The 15,268-nt window shown below is 37.1% G+C and overlaps 1 protein-coding gene across 16 annotated transcripts in view; it reads left to right on the top strand.

Annotated features, from left to right (window-relative positions):
- The window catches only part of LOC135201728 (potassium voltage-gated channel protein eag-like), a 447,586-nt gene that overhangs the window by 17,951 nt on the left and 414,367 nt on the right, over positions 1-15,268 (top strand). For all 16 annotated transcript variants that reach the window (XM_064230923.1, XM_064230930.1, XM_064230920.1 and 13 more), the window contains exon 2: positions 9,369-9,539. In XM_064230923.1, coding sequence (XP_064086993.1) covers positions 9,461-9,539 — 79 coding nt within the window. In that variant the 5' untranslated portion in view covers positions 9,369-9,460. The remainder of the gene's footprint in view (positions 1-9,368; positions 9,540-15,268) is intronic.

Here is a 15,268-nt window from a genome sequence, read left to right as displayed (position 1 = left end):
GTTATATACATTTCTATTTTTGTTTTATTGAAATAAGTTTCTACAAGGAAGCTTTGCTCATGACTGTGCAATTCTGCAGATGTGAGGCTGCAGGCCTTACACCCCATTCCCATTCCCGCCTGTATAGAGGAGATGCTGCCAAGTATTGTCAGTAGATTTTTCATGTGCATTGTTTGAAATTATGTGTTGTATATAATATATGTGTATGTATACATATTAATATATAAACATATGCATATGTATATATGTATATACTGATGCATATGAATAAATATATATGTATATGTACATACACATATGTGTATGTACATATAACATACATACATATATGCATACATCCCCCCCATCGTCCATTCATCATCACTTGATCTCTACACAGAACTTCCATAATTTTTCGTAATTTCCGTCTGTTTAAATTCACGCTAATTTACACTAGTTTAAGAATGTGATTTTTTAGTTGTCTGTAAAAGAAAACTGTTTAGATGGCATATTTGTCTACCCGTCTGCACACTCTCTGTCCGCCCTCAGATCTTAAAAACTACTGAGTCTAGAGGGCCGCAAATTGGTATGTTGATCATCTACCTTCCAATCATCAAGCATACCAAGTTACAGATCAGTAACCTCGGTAATTATTTTATTAAAGGTTAAAGTTGGTCATAATCGTGCTTCTGGCAACGACATAGGACAAGCCACTACCGGGCCGTGGTTAAAGTATCGTGGGCCGGGACTCATACAGCATTAAATGGAGACCACTGAAAGACATTTATTTTCGGTGGCCTTTGTACTTTATACAGAAAACTCGATTGCGCTGGAGACACTTCGACGCATTTTTTACTTTTTTTTTATTTTAATTTTTTTTGGTCCAATGACTTGCGTCACCATCTCATGTCCATTTCACATCGGCGTCCTCCGTCTTCTTCCTGGCCTGATAATAGCGAAAACAACGTATAACCTATTTTCATAACCAAAACTGATACTTGAATTTTTCGCTAGAACACGCGTTAATGCTTCTTTTTTTTTCGGGGTGGGTGGGTGGGCGATAAGCGATAAATCTACTTTTTTACGTCAAGGCAAGATATTCGATGCATTTCTGTAAGGGCGATTACATTGGGCAATTTTACCAGCACCCCTCCCCCCTTCCTCCATCCCCGGTCCCTCCCTAAAGAGTATTCATGACGCGAGGAATTATGGTAGAACTCTGCCTTTTGACTAATATGTAATTCATTTATTTATTTATTTATTTAGTTATTTATTTATTTATTTATTTATTTAGTTATTTATTTATTGCAAATGTACTTTGGTCACCTACACGCTCGTGACATTTTCATATTAAAGCATATGAGGCCACAAATATCGTTTTAATATTGAATTTACCGTACCATGGGAATAGCTGACACCCGGATGGAATTATAGTTGTTAAATGGCTCTGATGAACCTTTCGGCTGGTTTCCGTTATTAATATATATTATATATTTATATACATTATATAATAAGCGAATACCCACAGGAAAAATGATAGGCGGAATCCACCGCTTTCGTCTTTACTAAGACATTGTCTTAGTAAAGACGAAAGCGCTTTGGATTTCTGCCTATAATTTTCCTGTGGTATTCGCTTATTTAATGAAGTCACGCGCAGATGCTGTGAGTTTTTAAATATATATATATATATATATATATATATATATATATATATATATATATATATATATATATATATATATATATTTATATTTATTGATTTTTGGGTATGTGTGTGTATGTGAGAGAGAGAGAGAGAGAGAGAGAGAGAGAGAGAGAGAGAGAGAGAGAGAGAGATGAATCAGGCACACGTACCCACATACGAACAATATTATGTATTAATCCTCATAGCTTTCTTTGTTTTTACACCTAAATATAAAAAACATTTATTTACAAAGACGAACCACTGACATATATAGTCGAGGACAGCTCGAAATACACCGTGATTGAGCTTTTAACGGCCGCTTGAAAACGTCCAATGACGGTCGCTTTATAACGTGCCGATTGACCGAAGGATTGATTTGTGGGGCAGCATCACACACACAGTAGCCAGGTTCCATCGATCATTTCGCTGGACAAGCACATCTCATTCACTGGGCGAGGATCGAGGCGCGCAAATGCCGTCAGCTGTGTTCGCCTCCATTACGTATTTAGTATCGGCGGAAAGAATGATTGACAAGCGAGTGACTGACAGGTGGAGGGTTGCTCTGCTCGCTAAAGGTGATTTATGGTGGGTGACCTTGACTGCTTAATAGCCCCTGAGCGAGAGAGATATATATCTCTCTCGGTGTCAGTTTTTAATGAAGTCGTGTTATAAAGAAAGGCGATGCGGTATTTTAGCTGCACTGGTTTCATTCTTTGATATTATTTGCAGTTTTGCATACTTAGGCATTACCTTTTCTCGCTTAATGTTGCATGCGTTGTATAATTTTATGAGGACCTTTTTTTATATACACTTCGTATTATATATCTCTGCTACAATGTTTCTTTAACGTTGGGAGGCGCCGTGGACGTTGGTATTTTTGCATATTTTGTTCGCTTGATATATTCCCCTTCCTTGCTCAATGTTTCGTATGCAATATTTTTACTGACCAAAGACTTGGATCTTTACTACACTTCGTCATAAATTTCTCTCTCCTTCCTTGTTTCGTAATGAGGGAAGGTGTCATTGTTGTCGAAATTTTGCCTGCTTAATGGATTCCTTTTTCTCGAACGTCCCATACATTCAGGACCCACTGCATACATTATACTTTTACCGAAGACTTTTTTTTTTATACGCTTCATAAATTTCTCTATGTTCTTTTGCTTCTTAACTAGGGCAGTCACCGTTGTCATTGATATTATCTGATATTTTTCCTACTTAATAGATATCTTTCTCGACGAATGGTCCGTACATTATACTTTTATAATGAAGACTTTTTGAATAACTTCATCGTAAACTTTCTCCGCATTGAAGTCTGAAAGAGCGACCAGATTTATTGCATCTGGAGATGGCCAGTTTTGTCGTTATGCTCAAAATCTTCTCTCTCTCTCTCTCTCTCTCTCTCTCTCTCTCTCTCTCTCTCTCTCTCTCTCTCTCTAATTAATTAGTTTCCCGTGTTTGTTAGATATCTGCGACTGCGTGTAATGAGTGAATTGGCGGTGCGTGAATTTATTCGATAATTTTATTTTTAGAGTTCTGATTAGCCTTTGTGATTTATTTTCACTCGCCTGTCGATTTCCCTTTGGTATTTTGAGGTTTAAAAAATCAGTAAAACAATTTTTATTACTATATAGCCATTGTTTGGATGCGAAGGCTAATGTGGAATTCACCGAAGTGCCCTTACGTAGCCCAGGGTCCAATACGATTAGGAAGGTGGAGGGTAACCAGTTTTTGCCTTTGGTATATTGAGGTTTGTAAAAAGTGATTTAGGTGAATTAAAAAAAAAAATTATATATCCCTTGGTTTAATGCAGAGGCTAAGGTTTTAAAATTCAAGGAAGTGGCCTTACGTAGCCCAGGCCCGAATGAGAATTAGGAAGGTTAGAAGAACCATTCGTAGCGGATCCCCGAAAAAATACCAATCACTCTGTGAAGACTAGAAGGTGACAATGCAAAAGCCAATGCAAAATTCTAATAAGTTGCCTCCTCATATAGCCCAGGCCGGAATGAGAGTTTGGAAGGTTGAATTAAGCAGATGGACTTGATTCCCTACCTAAGTTAATCCCCCTTCTGTGACCGGAAGGTTATAGGAGCAGGGGAAAACAGTAGGAAATATAAAATTCTGAAGCTTTTTTCATTTGGAAGGTTATAAGAGCAGGGAAAACAGTGGGAAATAAAAATTTCTGAAGTTTTTTCATATGGAAGGTTATAGGAGCAGGGAAAACAGTGGGAAATAGAAAATTCTGGAGCTGTTTCATATTGGAAGGTTATAGGAGCGGGGAAAACAGTAGGAAATAGTAAATTCTGAAGCTTTTTTCATTAGATGGTAAGAAAAGGTCACCGACCCCGTTCAGCCCAAGGAGTATTGATTTTCTAAAGAGAGAAAAGAAGAAGAAGAAGAAGAAGAAGAAGAAGAAGAAGAGTATTGTTAGAGAATTGACTGCAATGTTAAAGTTGCTTGCGTGACGCCTCTCTTGATTGAGGAGTCTGCAAGGTCCTCTTCTCAAACCTCAGTTACCTCACCAGACTTGCGGGGACTGCCCTGGGGCAAGGGGTCGTGCCGGCATAAGGCAATCCTTAATCTCAGCCTTACCAAATTGTATGCTTGACAGATATTTTTCCAGCTAATCTAGTCTCGACAACGCATGACGCACAAGAATACAAAATTCAAGTTGTTCAATGGAAAACTTAATCGCTTAGAGTTTTAGATATGTATTGTTAACTAATTTCCTCGTGTGGAATGTAAACGTTTACATATTTTTTTTACATGTAAATTTTTTTCATTGACATCTCCCAGTAAAAGAAGTTTATAAGAAACCATAAATGCCGCCGTTTAAGCGTTTTATATTCTAATATATATATATATATATATATATATATATATATATATATATATATATATATATATATATATATATATATATATATATATATATATATCTCTTTTTGTAGATAAACACGTGGCTGTTTGAATAACATAAAATTGAATCAAGTATACTTAAAGAAGCTATTGGTTATATTGAGGTTACGGAGACGGACAGGAGGGGAAAAAATCGTCAAAAGATAAAAGACTAACTTAAAAAAAAGTAGTCTAATTATAACAATTGAAAAACAAAGCGTATAATATAACATTCGGGAAGTGAATGCAATGAAATTGATTCGTATGACCCTTCGTGTTGGCAACTTGAAATCGTTAAGTTCTGTGGATATCAGCCAAAGAAAGAGGGTAGGTAAAAAAAAAAAAACGGTTTTACAACGGAGTTTAATGTAATTTGAAAAAAGTAAAATAACTGGAACCTATAAATTCAACTGCAAATTCCTACTGAAGGCCTATAATAAAATTCCCTACCTAAACATCAGACGTGCCTTTGCTATTTTGAAGGTCAATCGTCAATTTTTATTTTTTATTTATTTTTTAAAATTGTTTTTATATAAATATTTTTTTGCGATTAGCAATGTGTTGCGTGATGCCCCGTCTATCTAGTACATCCGCTGTGAACGATTTCCTATGGCGACCTTCGAAATGGATGAGTAAATGTCTTGTGATCGGCGGGAAAGATCGTGTCGTCATCACTCTCCTACGACGTATCCTTTAGTCACTGAGGGAGCTTGCTTGCCACGTGCCTCAATGGCGTGGTCGGTATGGAGTCGGCTTGCCACCTCGGTGGCCGTGAGTTCGATTCTCGGACATTTCACTGAGGGGTGAGAGGAGATTTGTATTTCTGGTGATAGAAGTTCACTCTCGACGTGGTTCGGAAGTCACGTAGAAAGCCGTTGGTCCCGTTGCTGAATAATCATACTGGTTCCATGCAAAGTAAAAACACCATCTATACAAACAAACAAACAACATTTATTCTGTATATATATGGATCCGCACACATACATTCATGCATCATCAGAAAAAAAACATAATCTGGACTTTAGCGGAACAGTTTCATGTAGGGACCGCTATGAATATGCAAATATTTTTTTTTTTACTCTTATTTTTGAACAATTATTTTGTAAACTACGAGCCCTGAAATTATAATTCTGCGCCATTAATAAAATAATTTATATGATGTTGATAGCCAGAGGGATATCAGCATTATGCACGAGTCCATTACTTCATATGATACCAGAATCCTATTTGATGCTTCCTACGTGACTGCAGGAATTCCCATGCAATCCTAAATATGCGTTTTGGAATTTATGTTTTCATCCTTCATATTATTAAACCAGAGTCCCTATGTAGTTCCTCATATGTGTATACCAGATGTATACCAGAATTCCAGTCGATTTCTTATCCGTGTATACTAGAATTCCTGTTGATTCCACTTGTATAATACCAGAATTCGTCAATTCCTTATACGTGTATACCAGAATTCTCGCTTGATCCCTCATTCACGTGTATACCAGAATTCCTGGTGATTTCTGATACTGTATACCAGAATTCTTGATGATTCCTCATACACGTATACCAGAATTCCTGTTTATTCCTGATACTGTATACCAGAATTCCTGTCGATTCCTGATACTGTATACCAGAATTCCTGTCGATTCCTGATACTGTACATCAGAATTCCTGTTGATTCCTGATACTTGTGTAACAGATTTCCTGTTGATTCCTGATACTTGTATACCAGAATTCCTTCTGATTCCCGATGCTGTATACCAGAATTCTACTCGATTCCTGATTCCGTAACCCAGAATTATTCACACTTAATCCCTCATTCGTGTGTGCTCGAATTCCTGTATTGATTTCATAAACATGCCCCGCGATATATACCCGTTTGATCCCTGACGAGGCGTCCTATTGGTTTTCGCAGAGTTTCGGCCTTATTATAGTCTGCTTACAGTGGGCCTCTCTTGCAATCGCCACGAAAACTGCTGCTGTCGGAAGTTGGCAGAAAAAGTTCGACAATGGCGAAGCCCCACAGTTTCCTATATGCGTCACCACAACTGATTCATGGGTTCTCATGAGTTTGTTTGTCAGGGTTTTGTGTCTTTGTGCTCTCTCTCTCTCTCTCTCTCTCTCTCTCTCTCTCTCTCTCTCTCTCTCTCTCTCTCTCTCTCGAGCATAGATCTGCTGGTCGTTACTTCTCTCTCTCACACTCTCTTGAGCAGAGATCTGCTGATTGTTGCTCCTTTCTCTCTCTCTCTCTCTCTCTCTCTCTCTCTCTCTCTCTAGCATAGATCTGCTGGTCGTTACCTCTCTCTCTCACACTCTCTTGAGCAGAGATCTGCTGATTGTTACTCCTTTCTCTCTCTCTCTCTCTCTCTCTATCTGATCATAGATCTACTGATCGTTACTTCTCTCTCTCTCTCTCTCTCTCTCTCTCTCTCTCTCTCTGCTCTATCTCTATATATCATTCTCTTCTCCTCTCTCTCTACGGAGCAAGAATCTGTGAGTCGTTACGTCTCTCTCCACACTCTATTGAGACAGGATCTGCGGATGTTTGCTACTTTCTTCTCTCTCTCTCTCTCTCTCTCCTCTCTTCTCTATCTCTCTTAGCATAGATTTCTGGTGCTCCCTCTCTCTCTCCACACTCTCTGAGCAGAGATCTGCGATTGTTACGCCTTTATTCTCTCTCTCTCTATCTCTTATATGATCATAGAACAAAGATCGTACTTCTATCTCTCTTTCTATCTCTTCTCCTCTCTATCTATGGTTCATCCATCTGCTCAGTTCTCTCTCTCTCTCTCTCTCTCTCTCTCTCTCTCTCTCTGGGTCGTCCATCTGCGCTCTCTGTTCTCCCCTTTAGCTTCCCAGCTCCTCAGTTCTCTCTCTCTCTCTCTCTCTAGTCGTTTTATGAATACTTTAGCTTGAAAATCTATTTTCATTGTCGTGCCAAATCCGTGCCATTTGTCGGTCCCTCTCGTGCAACAGGGTGCCGTGCTTCGTTCCGTATTGGTGTACGACTGATTTTTTTCCCCTTTAGTTTTGTTAGGTGGGGAGGGGGGTGGGGAGAGGAAGGGGGGAGGGAGAGGGTAGGCCCAAGGGCTTGGGTGCAGGCCCAAGGCTTTGGGTGGCAGATTTGTTTCCCCCGTTTTCTTTGATTTATAATTTGTTACGTTTTCGGCTTCGCTGCCTTGTTTTGTTTTGTGTATTTTGTTTTGATCGAAATCTTGTGCTGTGTGACAGTTTGCAAATTATTGGCCTCTGCCGAAAATGATTGAAGCGTGTTGGTGGTCAGATTTGCAAGCGGCTGAGATGTTTAGAATACGGGGACTTTGAACTGGCTTCTTTGTAGAATGTTGTGATGCATGCGGGCAGCTAACATTTTGATATATATATAATATATATATATATATATATATATATGAATATACTCACATACGTATATATATAAATATTATCTTATATAATATAATTATTATGGTATATATGTATGGATGCATATTTTATATATATAGATATATACTTATTATTATATATATAATTATATATGCATATATATATATATATATATATATATATATATATATATATATATACATTATATATATACAATGTATATATATGTGTATATATATATATATATATATATATCTATATATATATATATATATATATATATATATATATATATATACATACACTTCGTGTGTACACACAAAAAGAAATGTAGAAGTTGACAAAAACATGGACCGCTGCTCTCTTCCACGCGTCTGAAAGTAATAGTATGTATCCCGAGCAGCGAATGTGTTCGTACCCTTTTATAGTAGATTCACATCAACCGTGCATGTGATGTCTAGGCCCGTCCCTTACGACGCTCTTGATTGGCTGTTGATAAGCCAATCGCAGGGCTGGAAACTCTCAGTCTCTATCGAGAGTTCACATAGGCAGGATGTATGTTCCACTTCTCCTGAGGGATACTTTTGAAAGACGTATCCCTCAGGAGATGTGGACCATGGATCCTATCCATGTGAAATTTCTCGAGAGACTGAGAGTTTCCAGCCCTGTGATAGGCTTATCAACAGCCAATCAGGAGCGTCGTAAGGGACAGGCCTAGACATCAAATGCCCGGTTGATGTGAATCTACTACTTTAGTAGTATGTATCCCGAGCAGCGAGTGTTCACACCCTTCTTGTATATATCTGGAGATCAAGAAGGGGGAGAAGATTATCTCTGTATAAATTACGGCCATACTCAGTATTATGCGTGCGTATTTCTGTGCGTATACATAAGTATAACGAAGACTGAATGGAGGGAGTGAGGCATATAGATATAATACATAGAGGAAGGATACAAAATTGTTTCTGTTTAATAATTAATAATGATAATAATAAGTAATAATAATAATGAAAATGCCTTCCATATATTTGAATACATGTGAGTAATGGGGCACGGCGAATGTGATGTTTGAAGACTGGAAAATACACAATGTTATTTATGTTATTTACAGCATTTCCTGAGATGTTCATGGATTTTGATGATATTCTTCAATAATTCTTTAATAAAGTCTTTAATTCCTGGTGCACATGTTGTCTTTAAAAGCATTATTAATTAGATAATAAAATAATTGAAGAAAATTAACTGTTACAATATTATTCAATAATTAAATTCCATGCAGATTTTTTTTATGTCAAGAATCAGACCAAAATGGTTAGCTAAAGCCGAAGTGTAGCAAGAATGATCATAACAGTAACAGTAGTGTAGTGGTCGGCCATCTTGTCATAGACCAAACGTGACTGGTTTCTTTCTTTCTTTCGTCTCCTCCTCCCTGCAGGGGCCGGTAGTATGGTTGGAGTCGGGTTGGTGGTGTGGGAGCCGTGACAGTGAAGGCGCCCCCCTGCCGCCCGCCACGCCGCCCCCCCAGTCATGCCGGGGGGCAGGAGGGGGCTCGTCGCCCCCCAAAACACCTTCCTCGAGAACATCATTCGCAGGTCTTCTTCGCAACGTAAGTACGAACGAGTTACTTTTTATTATTATTGTTCCAAAAAGCTTTTATTAGTTACTTTTAAGTGCATCTATGTATAAGTCACATTTATAAGTTCATGACTTGTGAAAGAATGCAATTATAAAGGGATGTCGGTGGGGAAAATTATATTATTTGATGTGGGTTACATTACATTGTGTTTGCTGCTTGTGATTGATTCATTGAAGAACATCGGAATTTGCGATGCTACGCAGTCATCACGCAAGGGACGATGACTGACATTTATTTAGAGGCATGTTTGGTATCGTTCTCGAGAGAGAGAGAGAGAGAGAGAGAGAGAGAGAGAGGTGGGGGTACATTATCATCGACCCGTCTATCAGTTTCCCGCTGAATGGAGATATTCAATATTTGATCAATGGCGCTTTTGTGTTAGCTTTCTTCTGATTTCACGAACGTGGCGTTCGCACGTGTCAAGTCAAGGTTACGCTCTTGTTTCTGGTATACGCAACTGTAATAATCCCGTCTCAGTGCGGTTGACTTCATTCACAAGAGGTTTCGTTCATTAATACTCTAGGAAGAAGGGAGAGTGACCCTAGTAACTACGTCAGGTTATGGGGACCTTTCTGAAGAGTCGTGTATACACGTGAGGTTAGCCCACATGGTTGTATGTTTATATATAATATATACGTATGCATACATATATAGATATATATCTATATATGCATATAAATATAAGACCATGAGTCTAACCCCACGTTTTGTATAGTTTTATATATATATATATATATATATATCTATATATATATATATATATATATATATGATATGTAAAAATGACAAAAACCTGTTACAGCAGAATTCCATCTAATAAAAGGATCCCATAAGAATGCCAAAATATAGAGAGAAATACTATATTTCAGAGACTGCTGTTCTCTCTCTCTCTTCAGGTAGATGAAGAGAGAGACAGCAGTCTCTGAAATATAGTATTTTCTCTCTATATTTTGGCGTTTTTATGGGATCCTCTATTATATGTATATATATAATATAATATATATATATATATATATATAATATATATATATATATATATACAGTAAGTAGATAGATAGATAGATAGATAGATAGATAGATAGATAGATAGACAGACATACTGACAGTTACTGCTTTGTTAGGTAAGGGAATGTACTGTGAAGTGGCTGATGCTACTGTGCTTACTGACTGATTGTGCAGTGTTAGTTGGTGATGAAGCAGAGGAAACGCTGAGGATAGCGAAGGAATTTGCAAGCATTTGCAAAAACAAGATGATTAAGAAGTCAGGGAAGGAGACCCAACATTACCCAGTCGAGGAATGGAATTGAACAGTTAATGCTCTAGAGTCCACAGCGAAAGATTGCTTGAGAAGAAATTAATAGATGAGCTTAGAAATGCACAGGAGAGAGAGAGAGAGAGAGAGAGAGAGAGAGAGAGAGAGAGAGAGAGAGAGAGAGACGAAATCTAACGAAGATTCATTGTAACTTATTTTCTGCGGTAAATGTTTCTCTTTCATGTTTTGTGTCCGTCACACACACACGCACACACACACACACACACACACACACACACAGAGCAGAGACGAAGCCACAGATATGTATGAAATCATACTAAGAGTCATTGTAACTCATTTTCTGCGTTAAATGTTTGACTTAAATGATTTGTGTGTCCTCCAAAGAGAGAGAGAGAGAGAGAAGAACGAAGTAGAGAGAGAGAGAGAGGAGAGAGAGGAGAGAGAGAGAGAGAGAGAGAGAGAGAGAGAGAGAGAGAGAGAGATACCACCCCTCCAAGATAAGAATTTGCCTTCAAGAAAGGTCACGTAAATGTGCCTTCTCGTTTACTCGGCTCCATTTGCTTCTATTTCATTGACGCACACTTTCTCCGTCTTGTTTTTTTTTTTCATAGGGCATCGCCCTTCAAGGAGAGAAATGCCCCCTGATTTATTTGCCCATGACTTGGCAGAGATTCGTCTTAAGTAGGCCGGTAAGTCTGGCTTCAGATAAATCAACAGCCAAATATTTTGACTTTCACATTCTCTCTCTCTCTCTCTCTCTCTCTCTCTCTCTCTCTCTCTCTCTCTCTCTCTCTCTCTAAACTTTCAGCTGACATCCCTTATAGGCAGAGTCAACAGACTTGATAAACCCCAGAGTCTGTATAGAAGAAAAGACAATTGATATGAAAAGGTGATAAAGGTAAAAAAATATGAGGAAATAGATAATAAAATAGGTACACCTGAAATTCAGGAGAGACGTCAGCAGCAGTAGCAGCAGCAGAAAGCAGGAATGAATTTGCTTGCAGCCTAAATATTTGGATATCAGAGGATTCCTCAACTGCTGTAGGCAAACTATTCCCCATTTTCTCTTTCCTAATAAGTGATTTCTTCTTTCTCTATTTCCAGTTACTTTCCATTACTTCTTTAATTTCATGACAGTGGTCCCTTTGTGGGATTGTTCCATATGAATAGGATTCATCTTTTGCATTATTTTAATAATAATGATAATAATAATAATAATAATAATAATAATAATAATAATAATAATAATAATAATAATAATAATAATAATAATAATGGATAAGTATCAAGTTCTAAAAATATAAATAAGAAGGATATGGGATATGCCAGTGGAAATCGTACCCATAATCATAGGAGCACTAGGCACGATCCCAAGATCCCTGAAAAGGAATCTAGAAAAACTAGAGGCTGAAGTGCTCCAGGACTCATGCAGAAGAGTGTGCTCCTAGAAACGGCACACACAGTAAGAAAAGTGGCTGGACTGGACTCATCAACAACCCGGAACCCCACACTATAAATACCACCTAGTCGAATTGGAGGACTGTGATAGAGCAAAAAAAAAAGATAATAAAAATAAATAATAATAATAATAATAATAATAATAATAATAATAATAAAATAATAATAATAATAATATCTTTCCTATGAACACCATATATTTTGGAAACTTGAATTTTAATGTCAGTGGCCCCTTTGGTGGGATTGTTCCATATGAATAGGGTTCATCTTCTGAGTAATATAATGATAATAATAATAATAATAATAATAATAATAATAATAATAATAATAATAATAAAACAGTTTCAGTAGTAGCCAGGGCAGTAGTTGGATTCAGGTAGCAAGTGTCCTGACACGCCAAAGCTTTTGTTAATTACCTCTATTTAGTATTTATTTATTTATTTACAGACAATACCTCTCGATTCTTTCATGCCTAATTCAGCCACAGCAGCCTCACAGAGTCAAGGAGTTTTATGATTGCCTTTCTCCATTTCCCCCTCGCCGTCCGAAAAGCGATCCATATCAGATGTCTAAATATAGTAAATGATTATCGATTGGTAGGTAATGCCTCCTCCTCCTCCTCCTCCTCCTCCTCCTCCTCCTCATCCTCCTCCTCCTCCTCCTCCCTCCCATGACTCGTATTGCCTGCGCTCTGCTGCTGCTGATGTCGAAAAAAAAAAAACGTTGAATTTACTTTCTCGATTCATGATATGCAAGTTATTGATTTCGGAGTGTTTAGTGATCTGGTTTGTGTGGGGGCGGGGGTAAGGGCAGGGGTTTTGGGGTTTTGGGGTAGGGGTGGGAAGGAGGGAAGGGGGGAGGTTGGGGAGCAATAGTAGTGGGATGGTTTGGAACTGAGATGTCGTAATTGTGTGGTCGTTCGCTGAACAGATTTGAGATGCTGTCTACCATACGTATGTATGTATGCAGGTACGTATATGTCTACGTTTTTATATATATACACACACATATATATATATATATAGAAATGTATTTATACATATAATGTAAATATACATTATATATGTATATATATAAATGTAAACACGTATATATACATATCATATAATATGATTTATAAGACATTCATGTGATTTGTAAACATCGTGATATAGAATTCCCAAGTAATTAAATTAACCTTGAAATAAATTGATTGTGAATATTCTTGAGAATGTATCACGTTCTCATAAGTAGTGTAAATTAAATAATAACGAATATGCTAGTTAAAAAAATCAATTTTATTGCTTGAATTAAGGGATATATATATATATATATATATATATATATATATATATATATGATATATATATATATATGCCATAGACATAATGTGTATATACATATACATACATATACATACTATATATACTATACATATATCTATATATATATATATATATATATATATATACATATATATTGCAAAATCCACCAAAGGAAACTGAAGCAATTGGAGTAACCGCTTCTAGGCCTTTCGACTTATTGCTCTAATCCAGTCGTCGTCTTAGATTCAGCCCGCCTTGTGCTGGCACGGACTCTTGCTTCATAGCAGCCCATAAGACGGGAAGTCGAAAGGACTCGCAGCGGTGACTCCATTGTTTCACTTCCCTGCGTGGATTTTTTTTTGCCGTCATTTATATATTCGTCACGTTCCGAATTTTCGTGAGTCAGTTATACATATAATATATATAGCATATATATTTATATATATATGTATGATATATAAATATATATATATATATATATATATATATATATATATATATGTATATATATGATATATATAGTGTATGTATGTATGTATATATATATATATATATATTATTTATATATATATATATATATATAGCATACATATATATATACCTATATATATATATATATACTATATATATATATATATATATCTATATATGTGTGTTGTGTGTGTGTGTGATATATGATATATATATGTGTATGCATGTATATATATAATGTATAATACATATATATAATATATATATATATATTATTAATTAAATATTTGTGTGTGTGTGTGTGTGTTGTGTGGTTATAATGGTTGTTATTTTGTTTTTCTGTCGCCTAGTCATCTGTCCTACAACCTAGATACAACTGGAAAGTAAAAAAAAAATAAATAAACATTCACGAAATGGACCCGCCGTCGTGACCTCGGATCGATTCCGTGATGCGGGGACGTCGAATCGAATGTCGTATCCTTTTCAGCAGCTCGTCAATAAATAAATTGGCTGTTATTATATCGTGGAGACTGGCTCTCTTTCTCTCCCACATCTCTCTCTTCACCCTTCGCATTGCCGTCTTCCGAATTATGTCCTTGTTTTATTAACCTCCTCCGTTCCGATTTCATTAGACGTTTTTCTCTTAAATGTCGGGGAAGCTTTGTTTGTATAGAGAGAGAGAGAGAGAGAGAGAGAGAGAGAGGAAGAGAAGAGAGAAGAAGCTACAGATATGTATTAAATCGTAAGGAAATATATTGTTTTAATAATTTTTTTATTTTCACTTTTTTAAATCTTGTCCTTCAGAGAGAGAGAGAGAGAGAGAGAGAGAGAGAGAGAGAGAGAGAGAGAGAGTAATTGTTTATAATTTATTTTTTACTTTCATATAATTTGTCCGAGAGAGAGAGAGAGAGAGAGAGATAGAGATATGAAATCAAACCCGACGAGAAAGGAGAAAATCAGACAGTAAATGAGAGAGAGAGAGAGAGAGAGAGAGAGAGAGAGAGAGAGAGAGGTGGGGAAGTACGTGGGAGGAGGAGTAGCTGTAGTAGGAGGTGGAGGAGGAGGAGGCGGCGGTGAAGTTGGCCCCTTCGTCGGAGTGGCAGAGTGAAGGGTGCTCGAGGGCCACTCTCCGATGGATATCCCGCCGCCCTTTCGCTACCCCCTGCCCCCAACAAAGGCACTCGTGGTGGCTC

This window comes from Macrobrachium nipponense, chromosome 28 (assembly GCF_015104395.2).
Source record: "Macrobrachium nipponense isolate FS-2020 chromosome 28, ASM1510439v2, whole genome shotgun sequence".
Lineage (NCBI taxonomy): Eukaryota > Metazoa > Arthropoda > Malacostraca > Decapoda > Palaemonidae > Macrobrachium > Macrobrachium nipponense.
The sequence above is the reverse complement of the archived record's forward strand: the minus strand, read 5'-3'. Positions and strand labels throughout refer to the sequence as shown.